The sequence below is a fragment of the Saccopteryx leptura genome, chromosome 3 (assembly GCF_036850995.1).
Source record: "Saccopteryx leptura isolate mSacLep1 chromosome 3, mSacLep1_pri_phased_curated, whole genome shotgun sequence".
NCBI lineage: Eukaryota > Metazoa > Chordata > Mammalia > Chiroptera > Emballonuridae > Saccopteryx > Saccopteryx leptura.
In genome coordinates this window covers 130,162,298-130,180,290 of record NC_089505.1, presented here as the reverse complement: position 1 = coordinate 130,180,290, position 17,993 = coordinate 130,162,298, and the positions used below count along the sequence as shown (strand labels likewise).

At 46.5% G+C, this 17,993-nt stretch overlaps 1 protein-coding gene across 1 annotated transcript in view; it reads left to right on the top strand.

Moving 5' to 3' along the window:
• Nucleotides 1-17,993, top strand: part of PLPP3 (phospholipid phosphatase 3) — an 86,414-nt gene that overhangs the window by 50,286 nt on the left and 18,135 nt on the right. The window contains exons 3-4 of the mRNA XM_066376393.1: nucleotides 11,050-11,330; nucleotides 11,746-11,803. Coding sequence (XP_066232490.1) covers nucleotides 11,050-11,330; nucleotides 11,746-11,803 — 339 coding nt within the window. The remainder of the gene's footprint in view (nucleotides 1-11,049; nucleotides 11,331-11,745; nucleotides 11,804-17,993) is intronic.

Genomic DNA, 17,993 nt, shown 5'->3' with positions numbered 1-17,993 from the left:
AAAAATCACATTTTTACATACCTTATGGGAAGAAAATCAAAAGGTCTTGGGTCCAAAGTTGTCAGAGGATGTCCAGAGCAGGGAGGAGTGTCTTATTTGCTTCCCTAAACATCTTAAATATGTTCTGTGATGCCCACGGAACGTGCTCTGTACCACATGAAAATTTTTTGCTGGAGAGACATGAAGAAGAGCTTAATGCATCCAAGACTTGTTTATTCAGGATCAGGCTCAGTTTGCCTACATCTGGACTTCATTACCCCCCACACACACCCCGTCTCCCTTTATCTGAGAAAGCACTGCCAAGGAAACGAGGTTCTCCAGGACTGCCTCCTCATTAAAGGTTAGTCAAGTTTTCAACTCTGAAAAAAGTGAAGTCATGCTGGCCTGGCGGTGCCTTAGTGAGAGACCCTGTCCCCTAGTTTACAATCCACTACATCTGTGCAATTACCAAGGCCACCAACAGAGAGGGGGCCCATTAATCCTTCAACTGTGTCATCCCCTCTGATCAGATGGCTACGGAGTTTTTCTTGAGACCTACTTATTCCTGGAGAAGTGGTGGGAGGGGCATCTCTTCGCAATTTAACAAAACACAGGCATTGCGATTAGGATTTGCTGTCATTTGTTCCTTTGCCCACCACCCTGCTCATACCCTTGAAGAAATGAGAGCCCCCACGATTCTTCCTTAGGCAGAGCGCTGAGGGGTTAATGACTATTTGAATAATGTCTCTAATATGAAGTTGACAATTTTCTCCATTTTAAATGATAATGTTTAAGAGGCTGAGAAATCTGTCCTTTGAGTCAGACTGTATTAGAGAGTGGGTAAAGGGTTGGATAACATTTGTGAGCTATCTAATGGGCCAGAAACTAAGATGCTTTATCTTAAATCCTCTTCAACAGCTGCAAGAGATAGGTATTGTTTACCTCATTTACAATGAGGGAGGGAGGGAGGGTACTGAGGCTTACGAGGAGGATGGCGTGACCAGTGTAAGGTTACTCTGCTTAGTGAATGGGAGAGCAGGAATTAAAATCCAGGTCTGTCTGGCTTCAAAGCCCAGCACTTGAACTGACATTTATTGAAGTGCTATGCAGAGTGCTCTTTATTAGTGAGCTATCAGAGCTTTTAGATCTTGGACTTGGAGAGCTCAGTGTATGGAGGAAGACAGAACGTTGAGACCACTGGGCAGGTGGTCGCGTGCCTGAGAGTGACTGATGGTATGTATAAGTGACTTGTATGAAGTGGTTTGTGCAGAAGGTGATACCCTGGTATAAGTAGATGGCTTGGTGAGTTCCCTGTAACAAGCATGTGGTAAACAGCTTGGTCTAGAAGCTGATGTTTGAGGCACATCCTGTTCTCGGAGCTTATGGTCTAAAAAGGAAGCAGGGCAAGTATAAGACTGACTATCCTGTTAGACCCTCAAGAAGACTAAAGCATTGGTCAAAGAATAAAGAGAGAGTCAGGGCAGTGCAGGGTGCTGGACCCCAGAGGGAGCAGCAAAAACTTCAAAGGCAAAACAGTCCAAATGCTCTGAGAGAGAAATACAGTACTATGAGTGTTCATAGGAAGAGTAGTGAAGGTTATTTTCATTGACAAAGGCTTCATCATTCCCTGAGCCCTTCATCCATTTAATTATCACAACAGGTCTTGAGCTGTTGGTACCTCAGTGTCCCTGTTTTTACACACAAGGAAACTGAGTTCTCAGCTCAATCTTGAAAGACCCTTACGTGGAAGACCTAACCTTGTATGCCAGTTGGCACTTGTGCTCTACTTGGAAAGATATTTGGGATTCATCAGAGATCCTGACATTCCAGGCAGAAGAGATTGCTGTGAGGATAGTAGGGGCTAAACAATAGACTCGCTTGCCTGGAGAAATAGAGTCTAAAGGAGTAAGACAAAGATAAGATAGGAAAAGATTACAGCAAGATTGTGAAATTCCTTGAATGTTGAGGAGTTTTTCCTGCAATTAATTGCCAAAAGATTGATGAAAGTATTTTAAGCTAGTTTGGTCAATTTTCCAGCCCACATAAAGATAAGACCTGAACCACAGCGGTGGCAATGCCAAGGGGAAGAGAGAGAAAAAGATGACGTGTGAGAGGCCTTGCAAAAGCAGGGTGAGCAACATTGGATGACAGTGGGATAAGAGAGATGGAGGAGTCTACAATCTCGTGTCTTTGAAGTTATATGTTTCATGGCACCTGGAGCAGAAATGGAGGGAATGAAAGTGAGGTTTGGGGCAGCAATTGGAATGAGTAGAATGGTTAGGAAAGCATGCAAATCCCGTTGATTTGATAGCCATTTGGGACATTTGACTGAAGATTGGAATAGGGCTGATAGAGGGTAAGGTGTAAGCTAAAACTAGAGAGGGAGAGAGGGAAAGTAGGAGAGAGAGATAAAAAGAGAGAGAAAGAGAGATGCCCTCTGGAGAGCATTTTCACCAAAGTATAATTGGAAGTATTGAAGCAGCTGAGATTACAGCAGACAGGCAGGAATACAACCTTAGGAAGACCTACCTTTGTCTGGTGGAAGCCAGAAGTAGAGCCACTGGAAGAAGGAAAAGCTGATTGAGAAAGAGGAAGAAAAGCAGGGTGATGCTATCTTAAGGAAGTTTAGGAATATCCATGTCAAAAGGAGTGAGAGATGTGTGGTAGGCAATGCTAAGAAAGAACAGCCAGAGCCCTGGCCGGTTGGCTCAGCGGTAGAGCGTCGGCCTAGCGTGCGGAGGACCTGGGTTCGATTCCCGGCCAGGGCACACAGGAGAAGCGCCCATTTGCTTCTCCACCCCTCCGCCGCACTTTCCTCTCTGTCTCTCTCTTCCCATCCCGCAGCCAAGGCTCCATTGGAGCAAAGATGGCCCGGGCGCTGGGGATGGCTCTGTGGCCTCTGCCTCAGGCACTAGAGTGGCTCTGGTCGCAACATGGCGACGCCCAGGATGGGCAGAGCATCGCCCCCTGGTGGGCAGAGCATAGCCCCTGGTGGGCGTGCCGGGTGGATCCCGGTCGGGCGCATGCGGGAGTCTGTCTGACTGTCTCTCCCTGTTTCCAGCTTCAAAAAAATGAAAGAAAAAAAAAAAAAGGAAAGAACAGCCAGGAGACCCTTGCATGGACAGGCAGAGCTAGTCATCTGGGAGGTACATGGCTTTGAGTCCTTCACTTTGGGGAAAAGAATGAAGCTTCATGCTTCAGACTGCCTTCTTCATAAGACACGTGGGCATAGGGTGGCCTCTGTGTTGTCCATATTCCAGATGATGGATTTTTTTTTTTTTTTTGTATTTTTCTGAAGCTAGAAACGGGGACAGACTCCCGCATGCGCCCGACTGGGATCCACCTGGCACGCCCACCAGGGGGCGATGCGCTGCCCCTCCGGGGCATCGCTCTGTTGCGACCAGAGCCACTCCAGCGCCTGGGGCAGAGGCCGAGGAGCCATCCCCAGCGCCTGGGCCATCTTTGCTCCAATGGAGCCTCAGCTGCGGGAGGGGAAGAGAGAGACAGAGAGGAAGGAGAGGGGGAGGGGTGGAGAAGCAGATGGGCGCTTCTACTGTGTGCCCTGGCCGGGAATCGAACCCGGGACTTCTGCACGCCAGGCCGACGCTCTACCACTGAGTCAACCGGCCAGGGCAGAGATGATGGATTTTTTACTTACCCATAGAGCCCACTGGTGGCCTGGGGAAGATCTGTGTCCTCATTAGCTTTCACAGTCTATGAAGCGCTGATCTTCTGCCAAAGAGGTTGAGGACAACCAAATGAGAGAATAAAAAATGAAATGTTTCATCAGTTATTGTAGTCACAAAGATACTGCATTTTCTTGCAGTAGATAGAGCCTGCAGCGTCAGAGAAAATACAGCTATGCTGTGTCTCCATTCTTAGAAGCAGGACCTAGACATGTTACGTTTCCTTTCCCTTAGGACCGAGAAATACACTGAGAAATATGATTCTCCCTTTATTATTCTTCATCATCACATGTTTGTTGAATAAATCTCTTCTTGACTGAAAGCAGTTCATTAATCTGCACAGCGGAGATGTGAAAGAACAACTCCGTGCTCTGTGGCTAGCAGGGGCCTGGGTGTCCAAGTGCCTATGATGACATGTCCTTACCAGGGGCAGCATTCATTTCACTGGGGTCATAAACCCTGCTGCCTGCTAGGACTTCTAAGAAAGACAGCTTGATGCCATTGATCAGAGCTTAAAAACTAGAATGAGGAAGTCCAGGCTGCAGTGACTGCCCTGCCACAGCCTTATTTTTTGACTGAGAGTGTTTCACTGGCCTCTTTGCCCTTCACCAAACTCACTTATAACTTAGTAATTCACAGGCTGTTGTGAGAAGCAATGACACAGTAGATGTGAAAATGCTTTGTAAGCTGTAAAGTGCTATGCAAATATCATTATTCAAGCAGATCTGAATATAGGGAAGTTGGTCCTTCAAACTCAGTAGGGGAAAAGGATGAATTCTGCCTCTCTAAAAAGAGGGATCTTTGAGACACTGTGCAAAAACCTTAGTTTTCTTGAGATAATTCAAAATAGAGGGGAATGTTAAAAAATAACAAACAGCCTGATCTGTGGTGGTGCAGTGAAGAAAGCATCGACCTGTAATGCTGAGGTCACCAGTTCAAAACCTGGGGCTTACCTGGTCAAGGTACATATGGGAGTTGATGCTTCCTGCTCCTGCTCCTGCTCCTGCTCCTCTCCCTCTTCTTTCTCTCTCTTTCTCTCTCATTCTCTTTCTCTCCTATCTCTCTAAAATGAATAAATAATAAAAAAATAAAAATGACACTAACAATACAGTATGCCCTCTCTGCCTTGGGTGTAGACTTTCCTTCCACTTTGTACCCTCAAGAAAGCTATCTTAGCCTGACCGGGCGGTGGTGCAGTGGATACAGCGTCAGACTGGGATGCGGAAGACCCAGGTTCGAGACCCCGAGGTCGCCAGCTTGAGCGAGAGCTCATCTGGTTTGAGCAAAAAGCTCACCAGCTTGAGCCCAAGGTCGCTGGCTCGAGCAAGGTGTTACTTGGTCTGCTGAAGGCCCACGGTCAAGGCACGTCTGAGAAAGCAATCAATGAACAGTTAAGGTGTTGCAATGTGCAACGAAAACTAATGATTGATGCTTCTCATCTCTTCGTTCCTGTCTGTCCCTATCTATCCCTCTCTGACTCTCTCTCTTGTCTCTGTAAAAAAAAAGAAAGCCATCTTAGCCTGATCAGGCAGTGGCACAGTGGACTGGGATGTGGAGGACCCAGGTTCGAAACCCCGAGGTCGCCAGCATAAGCACGGGCTAATCTGGTTCGAGCACAAAGCTCACTAGCTTGGACCCAAGGTCGCTGGCTTGAGCAAGGCTTGAGCAAGGGGTTACTTGGTCTGCTGAAGGTCCACAGTCAAGGCACATATGAGAAAGCAATCAATGAACAACTAAAGTGCCACAACAAAAACTAATGATTGATGCTTCTCATCTCTCTCCGTTCCTGTCTGTCTGTTCCTATCTATCCCTCTCTCTGTAAAAAAAAAAAAAAAGTCATCTTAGATAAAATAGTCAAAGCCCATGTCACCTGTACATGTGTTTCCTGGTTCTACCCTGGAGGAGTGACACTTCTAAACTTCAGCTTGGAATGTTGTCTTCCAAGGAGCTCTGTGGAAGTATCTTGGAAAAGATGTTCTCTACAAGTATTTGTTAATTTTTTTGTTTCTCTTTCCCAATGGAAGAAGAAAATTAACTTTCAGAGGGCTCCTCTGCCCAGTGCTGGGCATTTGACATATCACGTTGAGTCCCCTTGGCGATCCTGCCAAGTAGATGTTCTCAGTCTTCTTTCATAGACCAGGAGAACTAAACCAGAGCGGTGAAGTCACTTGCTTAAGGGAAGAGATGGGGCTCAGACCAAGGTTTCACTGGCTCCAAAGTCAGTGCCTCTTTCACCACCCTCTGCTCTCTTCCATCCAAAAAGTCTGTCCTAATGTTTCTCCACACTTCCTCTCCCGAACAGTTCAATAGTTGTGAATATGTGGGCAGTGGAGCTCTTTACACCCAAAAAGACAGGAAGAGCGGCCCTCTTAGAATTGGAGACAAACTCGCCCCGAACTGCAGCCGTTTCTGTCCCCTCATAGCTTAATTGCAATGCTTTCCCAGTTTATTAGTTTCCAGATTCTGTGCCAAGAGCTTTAAGAGGCAGGTAGGGGAGAGTTCGCCTCTGTTCGCCTGGCAGCCTGCCATCCCCCCCAGAATCTGTTGCTTGCTGTTTCAGAAAGGGATCAACATTGAAGGCATTTTCCTCAGTAGTGAAATTTACATATCACAACCTTGCTGACTGAAGCAGAAATGAGGGCTCCAGGGGCAGGAGTCTGGGGGTGGAGACAGAGCTTTAGTAGGAGGAGAGAGAGGGGAGAGAGAAGAGCTTATTTTATTACCCAGAAATAAAAACATTGTGAGTAATGAATAAAGTCCGAAAGCAGTAACTCTGGGACTCCACAGTTAGGTGTGTAACATGTCAGAGAACAATTTAAGCCTTCGCCTCTTCTGCAGAGGTGAGGTATGCGGGCCGTCATTCACAGCCCAAATTTCATTAAATGGTCTTTTAAAGGTTAGGATTACAAGAAGCCAAGTCCGGCTGGTTCATAATGATGATTTATGGCTGTGTTGTCGACTCCCCGACCCTTCTGTACGAGGGGATAGAGAAAATACATAATTTGTTGCTCATTAACTCCAAGATCTGTCAGGGCTGCCCCAGAAGCCATGTGGTCCTGGAGTCATGTGTCTGCTAAATGGCTTCAGCCTGGCTGAATCCTTGAAAATATACAACTGCTCTACTACAGTGGAAACTGTTTTTAATAACAATAGAAATAATAGAATTATCTCCATGTTGTCTGCCATAGGTCTTGGGATTTAAGAGTCAGAATATCTGGGTTATGCTTTTAATCCTATAGATCTGTGGTAGTCAACCTGGTCCCTACCGCTCACTAGTGGGCGTTCCAGCTTTCATGGTGGGCAGTAGCGGAGCAACCAAAGTATAAATAAAAAGATTTAACTATAGTAAGTTGTTTTATAAAGATTTATTCTGCCAAATTTAGCGAAAATCCGACATAAAGTACTTGGTAAGTAATTATTATTATATGCTTTAACTTGCTGTAACTCTGCTTTATAATTTTTATTTATTTATTTATTTATTACAGAGACAGAGAGTGAGTCAGAGAGAGGGATAGACAGGGACAGACAGACAGGAACAGAGAGATGAGAAGCATCAATCATTAGTTTTTTCATTGCATGTTGCAACACCTTAGTTGTTCATTGATTGCTTTCTCATATGTGCCTTGACCGCGGGCCTTCAGCAGACCGAGTAAACCCTTGCTGGAGCCAGCGACCTTGGGTTCAAGCTGGTGGGCTTTTTGTTTTTTTTTTTTTTATTTTTTTTTATTTTTTTTTATTTATTTTTTTTTTTTGGTGGGCTTTTTGCTCAAACCAGATGAGTCCGCACTCAAGCTGGCGACCTCGGGGTCTCGAACCCGGGTCCTCTGCATCCCAGTCCGATGCTCTATCCACTGCGCCACTGCCTGGTCAGGCTGTAACTCTGCTTTATAAATTTTATAAAGTAAAGTTACTTCCCTACTTTATAAATCACCATTACTGTGGAACCGGTGGGCAGTTAAGAAAATTTTACTACTAACAGAGATACAAAAGTGGGCGGTAGGTATAAAAAAGGTTGACTACCCCTGCTGTAGATAAATCAGGATCTCTCTGAGCCTCAGTATTACCATCTGTATAAAATGGGTATATCTTCTCTATATATAGAGTTGCAGATTACATGATACTGTAAAGTGCAAAAGAAATGAGAATGATTGCTGCTGTGATTAGCATTGTTATTAGGGATTTGAGGTATCATAAAATGTTCTCCTTACCTCTTTATCTCCCCATGATGGGAGGAAGCATTTTAGCTTAGTTGTTTGCAAAACTGGGGCACAGAAAGCTGAAGTTTGAGGGACGTTAGACCTGAAAGAAATCTGAGTTATAATCAAACCCTTTCTCTGTAAACTAATTGAAGCAGAGAAGTGACTCGCATGAGATTCATTAGTAAATTCACGTAAAAGATGCTAATTTGTGGTGGAAACCCACGTGTTCTTTCTCAGCATCAAACAGGAAATCACGCTCAAGCTGAGTCAGTTTAGAAACAGTTTCTTCATCTGTGACAGTGGTGTGTGACTCAAGGACCTCAGGAGCAATCCAAGGGCAGGCACTGCACAGAGCTTCGGTTCTGCTCATTGCCTGTGGTCATCTCCGAGGAAGTTACTTGCTTTCCTTCTGCTTATTACCTTTGGGTTGGGAGGTTAGTGGTGGAGGTAGCAGAGGAAAGTTGAGAATAAATGTCATTGCAATCATAAGGTAATAAATCACAGAGCCTAGCGCCCTCATTTTGCAAACGGAGAGCCTAACTTATGCAAAATTCCCTCAGTAAAAAGGGACTTGATTCCTAGTTTGGTGTTCTTCTCCCTGTGTCCAAAGTCAAATGGGCATGACATAAATAAAGAAGAATAAGGAGTTAGAGAACACGATGGCATCAATAAACATCTGGAACTTGTTAGTCTGTCAGGTTACATAGGGTAAAAGTGTAAACAGGTTCAAAAGGGGAATTAGACCATGAATGGGGAAAGAATGCTGGGTGGGGACTTGGAACACCTGGGTCTAATCTTTAGATGTGAGTTTACTTGGAACTCGTCTGTGTATAATGGATCCTTTCATTTCTGACTCGCTGTGCTTCTCAGATTTTAATCTTTGCAACATGTTATCAAAGGACTTTTGGTAATGTTTAGAGGATATTTCCAATTTTGCAACAAGGCAATTGTGAGGACCACTGTCCTGCTCCCATTCATTCATTCATTCATTCATTCAACTGATAGTCTCTGAGCACCTCTGTGGGATCAGGTGTTGGTCCTGCTCACCCAGGGAAAGGGTAAGCCTGGGTTCTGGGCTGGACTTGCCTTTGCCTGTCTCCCTCTAATATAGGATCACACTCAGTATGATCTGGGAAACTGAAGTGTAGCACTTAGAAATAGCTAGCACTTAGAAATACAGACTTGCTGTGTGAATGGTAGCAGTGGAGGTAGCTGTTTTCCCTGTTGCATGCCCCTCCTTTCATGGCCATCTTATCCCCAGACTTTGGAGCCTTTGAGGACTTGGATCAGAGCCCCCGTCTTGATGCCTTCGCCTACTATGAAAGAAAAACAGGAGGCTTTGGAAAGGAGTGTCCTGTGTGTCAGTCTACTGCTTCCCTTGTGGTTGAGAATGTGCTCCCAGAAAGGGCAAGTGTAGCTCATTATCCAGCCCTGTGAGGCAGAGTGAAAGGGACTTTGTGGTGAGTGATGAGTTGAATATCGCTCGGCCTGGACTGTGGTTGCAACCAGGAAGTGGCCGGGGCTGTGCTGTGGAGTTAAGGGCAGCAGGCTGTGTGCTTTGGTGCATCACCAAACAGAACAGATCCTCTGTTGCGTAGGCAGCATAGGCATTTATCTCACCGGGAAGCAGCTGGCCCCACATTCTTTTCTTTCTTTCTTTCTTTTTTTTTTAAGAATTGCAAACCTAATAGCTGCCATTTAAAAAACTTTTTTATTTATTGATTTGAGAGAGAGAGGAAGGGAGAGAGAGAGAGCGAGAGCAAGAGAGCGGGAGAAACATTGAAACATCAATTTGTGATTCTACTTACTTATACATTCATTGGTTGATTCTTGTATGTGCCTTGACCAGGGATCTAACCCACAACCTTGGTGTATTGGGCCAGTGCTCTAACCAACTGAGCTACCTGGCCAGGAATGGCCCCACATTCTTAAAACCAGACAGGTTTAGTTGAATGCTTCCTCTCTCCGAGCCTCCACAGTATCTATCATGGGTGTTGTGAGGATTTCACAAAATATAGAAAACCAATGCCTGGTATGAATTAGGTATTCAGTAATTGGTGGCTTTTTGTTTTGTTTGTTTTAAATAGTGATTAGTGTCCCCTGAGTGTCAGGACTCACTCGCAGTCCTGAAGGATGGGAAGGACAATGCAGGCAGACTTGAGGGAATTCCCAAACACTGACGGGCATTGTAACAAAACACATTCCTTGGTTTGTTGACCAGTGTTCATTTCATTATATCATACTTCTAAAAAGGAAGTGTCCTGACCTGTCATGGCACAGTGTTTGGGGCTTCGACCTGGAATGCTGGGGTTCAGAGCTCTGGGCTTGCCAGGCCAAGGCACATACATACGAGAAGCAACTACTACGAGTTGATGCTTCTTGCTTCCCCCCCTTCCTCTCTCTCTCTTCTCTCTTTAATAAAAGCCAATAAGTCAAATCTTAAAAAATAGATAAATAAAAAGGAAGGTGGAAGAATCACTTTCTATGACTCAGTTCACTTACCACATTTAAGCCAACAACTCTGCAAAGGTGTGTAGCCTCCTTTCACGGAGAAGGAAACTGAAGCCTGGAATGGTTAAGTACATAACTAACTGCTGAAGGACACGAGGTAGGTGGCAGAGCCTGGACCCAAACCTAGGACTTGGTCTTGGGGCATTCACCCTTCACTATGGAAACTCCCACCATGGCTCAATGTTCGCACAAGGTTGAGGCCCTTTGTAGAGTTAGAATGTTATTTATTGGTGATCCTTTACCCCAAATCCCAGAATCCTCCCATTTGCTCAGATCCTCTGCCATCCTGACCACTCTTACTGTGTCTTTGATTCCTTATCTAACTGTAGTTTATATAGCTAAGTTCTTATTTATCTCTTTCTTCTGTTAAAAAAAATATATATATATTTACATAACAATATAGTTGGTTGTATGTTTTTCTTATTATGAGGGTACTACATGGCCAGGTGGGACTTTCTTGAAAAAGGGAAGTAATGACCATGTTAGTTAGCACTTGGAACTTTTCTCCTGTGCATGTTTGTAACTTTATACTTCTCAAATAGAAAATTGGGGTTTCCTAGGTAATAACTTGCATTATATACTGAACATTCTCTTACATCATTAAATATTCTTTACAGCAGCAGTTTTGATTATGGTCCTGATACTGCCTGATTCCTCTATTGGTTTCCTTTTAGATCATCACTGGAGAATTCTATCGGATCTATTACCTGAAGGAGAAGTCCCGATCGACGATCCAGAATCCCTACGTGGCAGCCCTCTATAAGCAAGTGGGATGCTTCCTCTTTGGCTGTGCCATCAGCCAGTCCTTCACAGACATTGCCAAAGTCTCCATAGGACGCCTGCGTCCTCATTTCTTGAGCGTCTGCAACCCTGATTTCAATCTGATCAACTGTTCTGAAGGCTATATTGAAAACTACAAATGCAGAGGCGATGACAGCAAAGTCCAGGAAGCCAGGTGGGATCCCACCTCCTGTGTGCACTGTGTGTGTGCACCCCTTTGATGACAGAAGTCCAGGGAGCATGTGCTGAGCCTCTACGAGGTGCCAGCCCCGCGCGGGGTTCTGGGTTTGATGGGTGGGTATGGCGGAGTCCCTGTTCTTGAGGAACTCATAACCAAATGATTGAGGTAGATTTGTAAATAAACCATTATGATACAGCAGGGATAAGTTCATTCATTCGTGCACTTGTTTATTCATGCATTCACGGGTGCCTGTGGAGTTTCAGGCAACTTGTCCAAAGCATCATCAAGGATACAAGAACAAATGAGACAGTGCTGCTTTCAGGGTCACAATCTGGAGGGAAGACAGGCAGACAAACGTAACTCAGGAATGTGAATATGGCCCTTTCATGGCCCTCTCTTGTTCTTGCAGAAAGTCCTTCTTCTCTGGCCACGCCTCCTTCTCCATGTATACTATGCTGTATTTGGTGGTAAGTACCTACATCTGATTCCCATGTCCAGCATCCAGCCCCAGCTTAAATCCCTTCTGTACATAAAACCCCCAGATTGATTAGGGACACATTTACTGTGAAACCCTTGAAAAAAAGGTTAGCTAGAAAAATTAAGTTCTATTCTGAGCTCTGCCACTTCCTGAGGGCCGTGGCTAAAATGCCAACACTAGGGCAGGCACCAATTTGTGTAGCATACCTGGTGTCTTCTCTGTTGTGCCTGTCACTTTGCCACCTTCTGTGGCTACTGCGAGGAATCAGAGACCTGGGCCCTGTCCTTCAGGGACTCAGCTATGCATTCTGTATTCAGCATTCAACCCATATTTGGTGACTGACTATTATGCACCAAGCACCCTGCTGGGAGTGGGAACACAAAGATTAGTAAAGCACCGACAGAGTCCTGGGGGAATTCAGCCTAGAGAAGCAGGCAGACTGTGACAACAGGCTGTTTCACTGTGCAGGAGGGGCTAGGGCTGTGTCGGTTGTCATAGATGCACAGAATTGTGGCAGCTCACCTGAGTGGGGGGTGGCAGAAGCCAGGGAAAGCTTCTGATAGGTGAAGATGGGAGAGCTGGAAGGGCTGCCTGTGTGTAGGTGAGAAGGAAGGAGGGCAGTGTTTTGGGAACGGTAGGTATTCAGTTCAGTAAGCGTTCAATGGCCATTAGGAAGCAGGGAGTGGAGGGCACGCTGGGAGCTGAGAAGACACGTGGGATCATGGGCCCAGCTCCTCCTTGTGCAGCTCAAATTAGGCAGCAGGTACCTGTAGAGGCCTTGTCCTTGGTCCTGCTCTGCTCGTCTCTCAGGAATCAGCACTTTGTCCCCTCACCTTCTTCAGGCCAGAGTAGCCTTCCCTGGCCACCCTGTTCAACACGACAGCCCCCACAGACACCAACAGACACTTTGTTTGCGAGGGGAATCCACTATGATGCCAAATGTGTTTTCTCCCTTTCTACCTCATCCTTCCATACTTCCATCCTTCCATCCTTCCATCCATCCATATATATCCTTCCTCCCTCCTTCCCTCCCTCCCTCACTCCCTCCCTCCTATTCTCCTAGTGTTAGTGGCCTGTAACTAGACCTTGGGTGAGCACCTGTGGACACTGAAAGAGCTCCACTATGTGGAGCTAAGTCATTTGTGTTTCATTACGTGAAACCACTATGTGGAAAGCCTGAAAAGTACATTGCTACCAAACAACGGGACACCTTCTCTGATGAAGGGTGGGCTGAAGTGGGAGCACAGAGAAGGGGCTAGTAACACTGCTGGGAGGGGCCTAAGTTCGTCCACAGGGTTTCCTTAATTAAGGTCAGGCCAGAGGTTCTACTCAAACTCTTACAGAAGCTGTGTTTCAGACATGGTGTTATAAAAATGTGTGACAGGTAAAAGAGAGGAGCCTGAAGTTCATATGTCCCATGCAGATTGTCCTTCAGTTGCGACAGCTGTGTCGTCCTGTCTCCTACTTTCTTCAAAGACAGAAGTCCAATGCAAAAGACCGCAATGCTTTGTGTGCAAAGCTCTAATTACCTAAGGAAGCCAGGTGGTTCTGTGGTTAGAGCTATGGATTTAGAACAAGGCAGATCTTAAACCATATAAATTATGCCTCTTTGAGCAAGTGACATGACCCTTTTTGGCCTTGTTCTTTTTATCTGCAAAATAAGCACAATGGTGTGTCCACCTGACAGAATGATGTGACCATGCAAGCTACGTCATCTAAGCACCTAGCACAGGGTCTAAAACAGTGCTCTGCCAAATGGTAGTTTCTTTTTCGACCCCTGATAGTGACAGCAAACGAGATCTATTTCCTTTTAGAGGAGGAGAAAAGTCAAATGAAAGTTTCTCTTTTGTTCTGGAAGCAGTTGAATGACTTCCCAGAGAGCAATTCCAGTTCTGCACCATGTAGACGAGTCACCAGGCACATGAAGCAGAGCCAAGCGTGAGCCACTGAGGAGATGAGAGAAGGGAGAGAGAGCTTTTCCCTGTGGGTGTCAGTGATCTGGACACACTTTCAGGAAGAGAGCAGGCAGGGATAGAAGGAAGGACAAAAGCCTCCTTTTCGCTCTCAGCAGAGTCCCCAGAGTGATGGAAATGAAGTGAGAGGACAGTACCGACCTGTTTCACCAGTATGCAAATCATGTAATGAAACACAAATGACTTAGCAAAAGCGGAGCGTGACTCACGCCACGTCTGACTCTGCTTGTTCAGACCAGAGGAGCCAGACTGAATGCAGCCAGAGCTTTCTAAGGAGGTTTTGTTAGAATTCCACAGGACCCCGATTTTGGAGCTAGGACCAGGAAGAAGAGAACTCCATTCATGGAGTGAGTTTTCTGTGCCAGGGACTTCCACACGCCCTCAGAAGCGGTGGGGGGGTGGGGGGGGGGTGGACAGCAAACACCTTTCTATTGTAATCTTCATTGTATCTACAATCAGCAGTTTTAGCAATTGGAAGAAAAAAGTACAAGAAAAGGACTTTAAGTTTAGATTCTTTTTTCATGAAGGAACGTATTTTATTCATGTCTGTGTCTTTCAAAGTTAAGAATAGAATAGATGCTCACAACATGTGGGGGATTTTTGTTTGTTTTGTTTTTTTAATGAACAAATCCCCTTCTGTTATATATGAGAAAGCAGAAATTCAGAGAAGTAGCGTGACTTGTCCAGAGTCACACAGACCTCACGCAGCAGAGGAAAGATTCAAATCTAGTTATTCAGACTGCAAGTCAAACACGATCTACCTTCTGCAATGTCACAGGATGGTTAGGAAGTGGATTCTTGGCCCTGGCCGGTTGGCTCAGTGGTAGAGCGTCGGCCTGGCGTGCAGAAGTCCTGGGTTCAATTCCCGGCCAGGGCACACAGGAGAAGCGCCCATTTGCTTCTCCACCCCTCCCCCTCTCCTTCCTCTCTGTCTCTCTCTTCCCCTCCCGCAGCCGAGGCTCCATTGGAGCAAAGATGGCCCGGGCGCTGGGGATGGCTCCTTGGCCTCTGCCCCAGGCGCTAGAGTGGCTCTGGTCGCAACAGAGCGACGCCCCGGAGGGGCAGAGCATCGCCCCCTGGTGGGCGTGCCAGATGGATCCCGGTCGGGCACATGTGGGAGTCTGTCTGACTGTCTCTCCCCGTTTCTAGCTTCAGAAAAAAGAAAAAAAAAAAATTAAAGGAAGTGGATTCTTCCAGCCCAGAAATCTTCTCACAGCTGGGGAAGTGAAGACGGATCAGACAGGACCTCAGAGCTGCTGACCAATAGGAGAGGTCAGGGTGATGTAGGCTTTCTGGTTTTCTCTCCAGCTCTGCTTACCCCATGCCTAAAACCACTGTTTTTCGGGGTGCCTAGGACTTAGAAAGCTCCTGTAGGAATTCAGATTCTGGGAAAGTTGCCTTGGTTCAGGACAGGGACATTATATCCTTGTGGTCCAAAGGTTTCACTTTTTCTCCTGAATTAGGGCTTCCTGCCCTGTGGAGTGAAAGTGAATGGAGCCTCCTGACCCACATGGTGTCCCCAGGCTCAGGTTTCCAAGGGAGCAGGGCACTCCAGAAAGTCCTCACAGATTGTGGGGAGGCCTAAGCCTCTGGCCTGGAATGGCTCCTGCGAACTGGGCTGTGAACCAGCAAAATTCAAGGTGATTGACTTTTGATTCGTGTGGGATGGAGGGAGTTATCAGGTGCTCTCATCAGCCTGAAAGTCTTGCTGCCAGCTTACTTTTCAAATCAGAAGTAGCCCCTGGGTGGAAGGTCATTGTGTAATCTTTTTTTTTTTTTTGGCAATTTACTTGTTTTGGTGAAATCAAGCCCAGTCATTGAGTAAAGCTCGTTTACCAAAGCGAAGGGGTGGCCTGGATTTCTGGAAGAGTGCTTTGCGCAACCCTGAGGTGGAGATGCTGTTCTACCTGTTTCAAAGATGAGGAAGGCTTAGGGAATTTAAATGACCATGCAGTCAGTGGTAGAGCCTGGACTGGAATCAGGGCTATCACCCCCAAAACTCACTTTACTGCCACTCTGCTCTCCCCTGAAGCCCCAGCTGCAGACACCAGGGTCAGTACCGAGACCTCAGGATGTTTCTCCATAAATGTGTTTGTTCCTGATGGATATGGGCGTGGGAGATGGGGGACAAGCTTCCCCCCACCCACTGTAATTTCAGGTCTGACTGCTTTCCAAAGAGATTCTTTCCCCATGGCCCCTGACTTCTTGCTTCTTCATGAACAAACACTCTCTTCCTGAAGCTATTCTGATGGCTGGTCTCTCTTCCTCTCTCCTCAAATTCCTCTCCTGTTGTTGTTGTTGTTATTATTATTATTATTATGCTCCAGCCTTAAGTATCTGAGTCAGTGGAAGGGGTGGGGGAAGATACGTGCCTTCTCCGGTTGGGAAACCCACCCTTCCTCAGCCCCACCCTGATTTCCAAAGCCTGTGACCTTAAGTCTACATGGAGGGGGGCAGGGAGAAGTTTTGGAGGATTTTGAACAAGCATTTTCAGTTGAGGGAAATTACGAAATCTAGGGGCTCACAGGTCCAAATTAAGAAAAAATGGTTAAGCCTGACCTGTGGTGGCACAGTGGATAAAGCATCAACCTGGAAACGCTGAGGTTGCCAGTTCAAAACCCTGGGCTTGCCTGGTCAAGGCACATATGGGAGATGGGAGTTGATACTTCCTGCTCCTCCCCCCTTCTCTCTCTCTCTCTCTCTCCCCTCTCTATAATGAATAAATAAAATCTTAAAAAAAATGGTTAAGCCCTGGCTGGTTTGCTCAGTGGGTAGAGCATAGACCTGGCATATGAACATCCAGGTTGGATCCCTGGTCAGGGCACACAGGAGAAGTGACCATCTGCTTCTCTCTCCCTTCCTCCCCTCCTTCTCTCCCTCTTCCTCTCCCACAGCCAGTGGCGTGATTGGTTCGAGTGTGGCCCTGGGTGCTGAGGATAGTGTTGGTTCGGGTGCTAAAAATTAGCTTCGTTGATTTGAGCATTGGCCCCAGAGGGAGGTTGCTTGGTGGATCCTGGCTGGGGTGCATGCAGGAGTCTGTCTTTCTATCTCCTCTCCTCTCACTTTAAAACAAAGATAAATGGTTAGAGAGTAAGATTATCTGTTGATTGAGCAGCATATGGCACCAGGCACTCGATCTTTGTTACCACCAACCTGTATTACCATCTGTAAGGTAGTGGTTGTTACACTTATTTCCTATGTGAGAAAACTGAGGCTCAGTGAGGCTTTTCTGATAAAAACCTGTGCTCTTTCTGTTACTCACCCCACCCCATCCACTGAAAACACTTGCTGGAGGGAGATCAGCCCATAATGGGTACAATACAAATATACTCTTCCTTGTTCCCTGAACTGGCCATTGACCTAAAGATTTGTGTTAAGTGGGAGCTACAACATCATCCCCATTCCAACTCCCCAAAGGAAGGGAGCTTTTGATTCGTCCTGGTAGAATTTGCCTTTAGGTCATTTCAGTGGAAATGAGGAACCCACCTTTTATGGTGCTGCGTGCCTTGCTTAAAACCTTTGAATTTTTCACCATTGCTTCCAGCAGCATCTCTCGATGGGGACTCAATAGGTAGATGTTCTGTAAAAATAATTATTATAAGTGACGAAAGTAAGGATTTAGTATATCAATCTTTATTTTAAAAGATCCTTGCCCTGGCCGGTTGGCTCAGTGGTAGAGCGTCGGCCTGGCGTGCTGAAGTCCCGGGTTCGATTCCCGGCCAGGGCACACAGGAGAAGCGTCCATCTGCTTCTCCACCCCTCCCCCTCTCCTTCCTCTCTGTCTTTCTCTTCCCCTCCCGCAGCCAAGGCTCCACTGGAGCAAAGATGGGCCGGGCGCTGGGGATGGCTCCTTGGCCTCTGCCCCAGGCGCTAGAGTGGCTCTGGTCGCGGCAGAGCATCGCCCCCTGGTGGGCGTGCTGGGTGGATCCCAGTCGGGCGCATGCGGCAGTCTGTCTGACTGTCTCTCCCCGTTTCTAGCTTCAGAAAAAAAAAAAAAAAAAGATCCTTAATATTCCACGTAGTATAAATCCGAAAAGACTGACCTACTTAATAAAGACCGAGTCCCAGCCTCTGCTTACCCCTAGCCTGTTTCTCCTCACCCCTGTCCACCCTCTTGGGCTGCATGAACGGTGTGCAGTGCTGTGCGGCTCTGACGGCTGGCTTGGAAGTCACCACTGCGCTGGGACGCGGCCCTCACTACTGTCC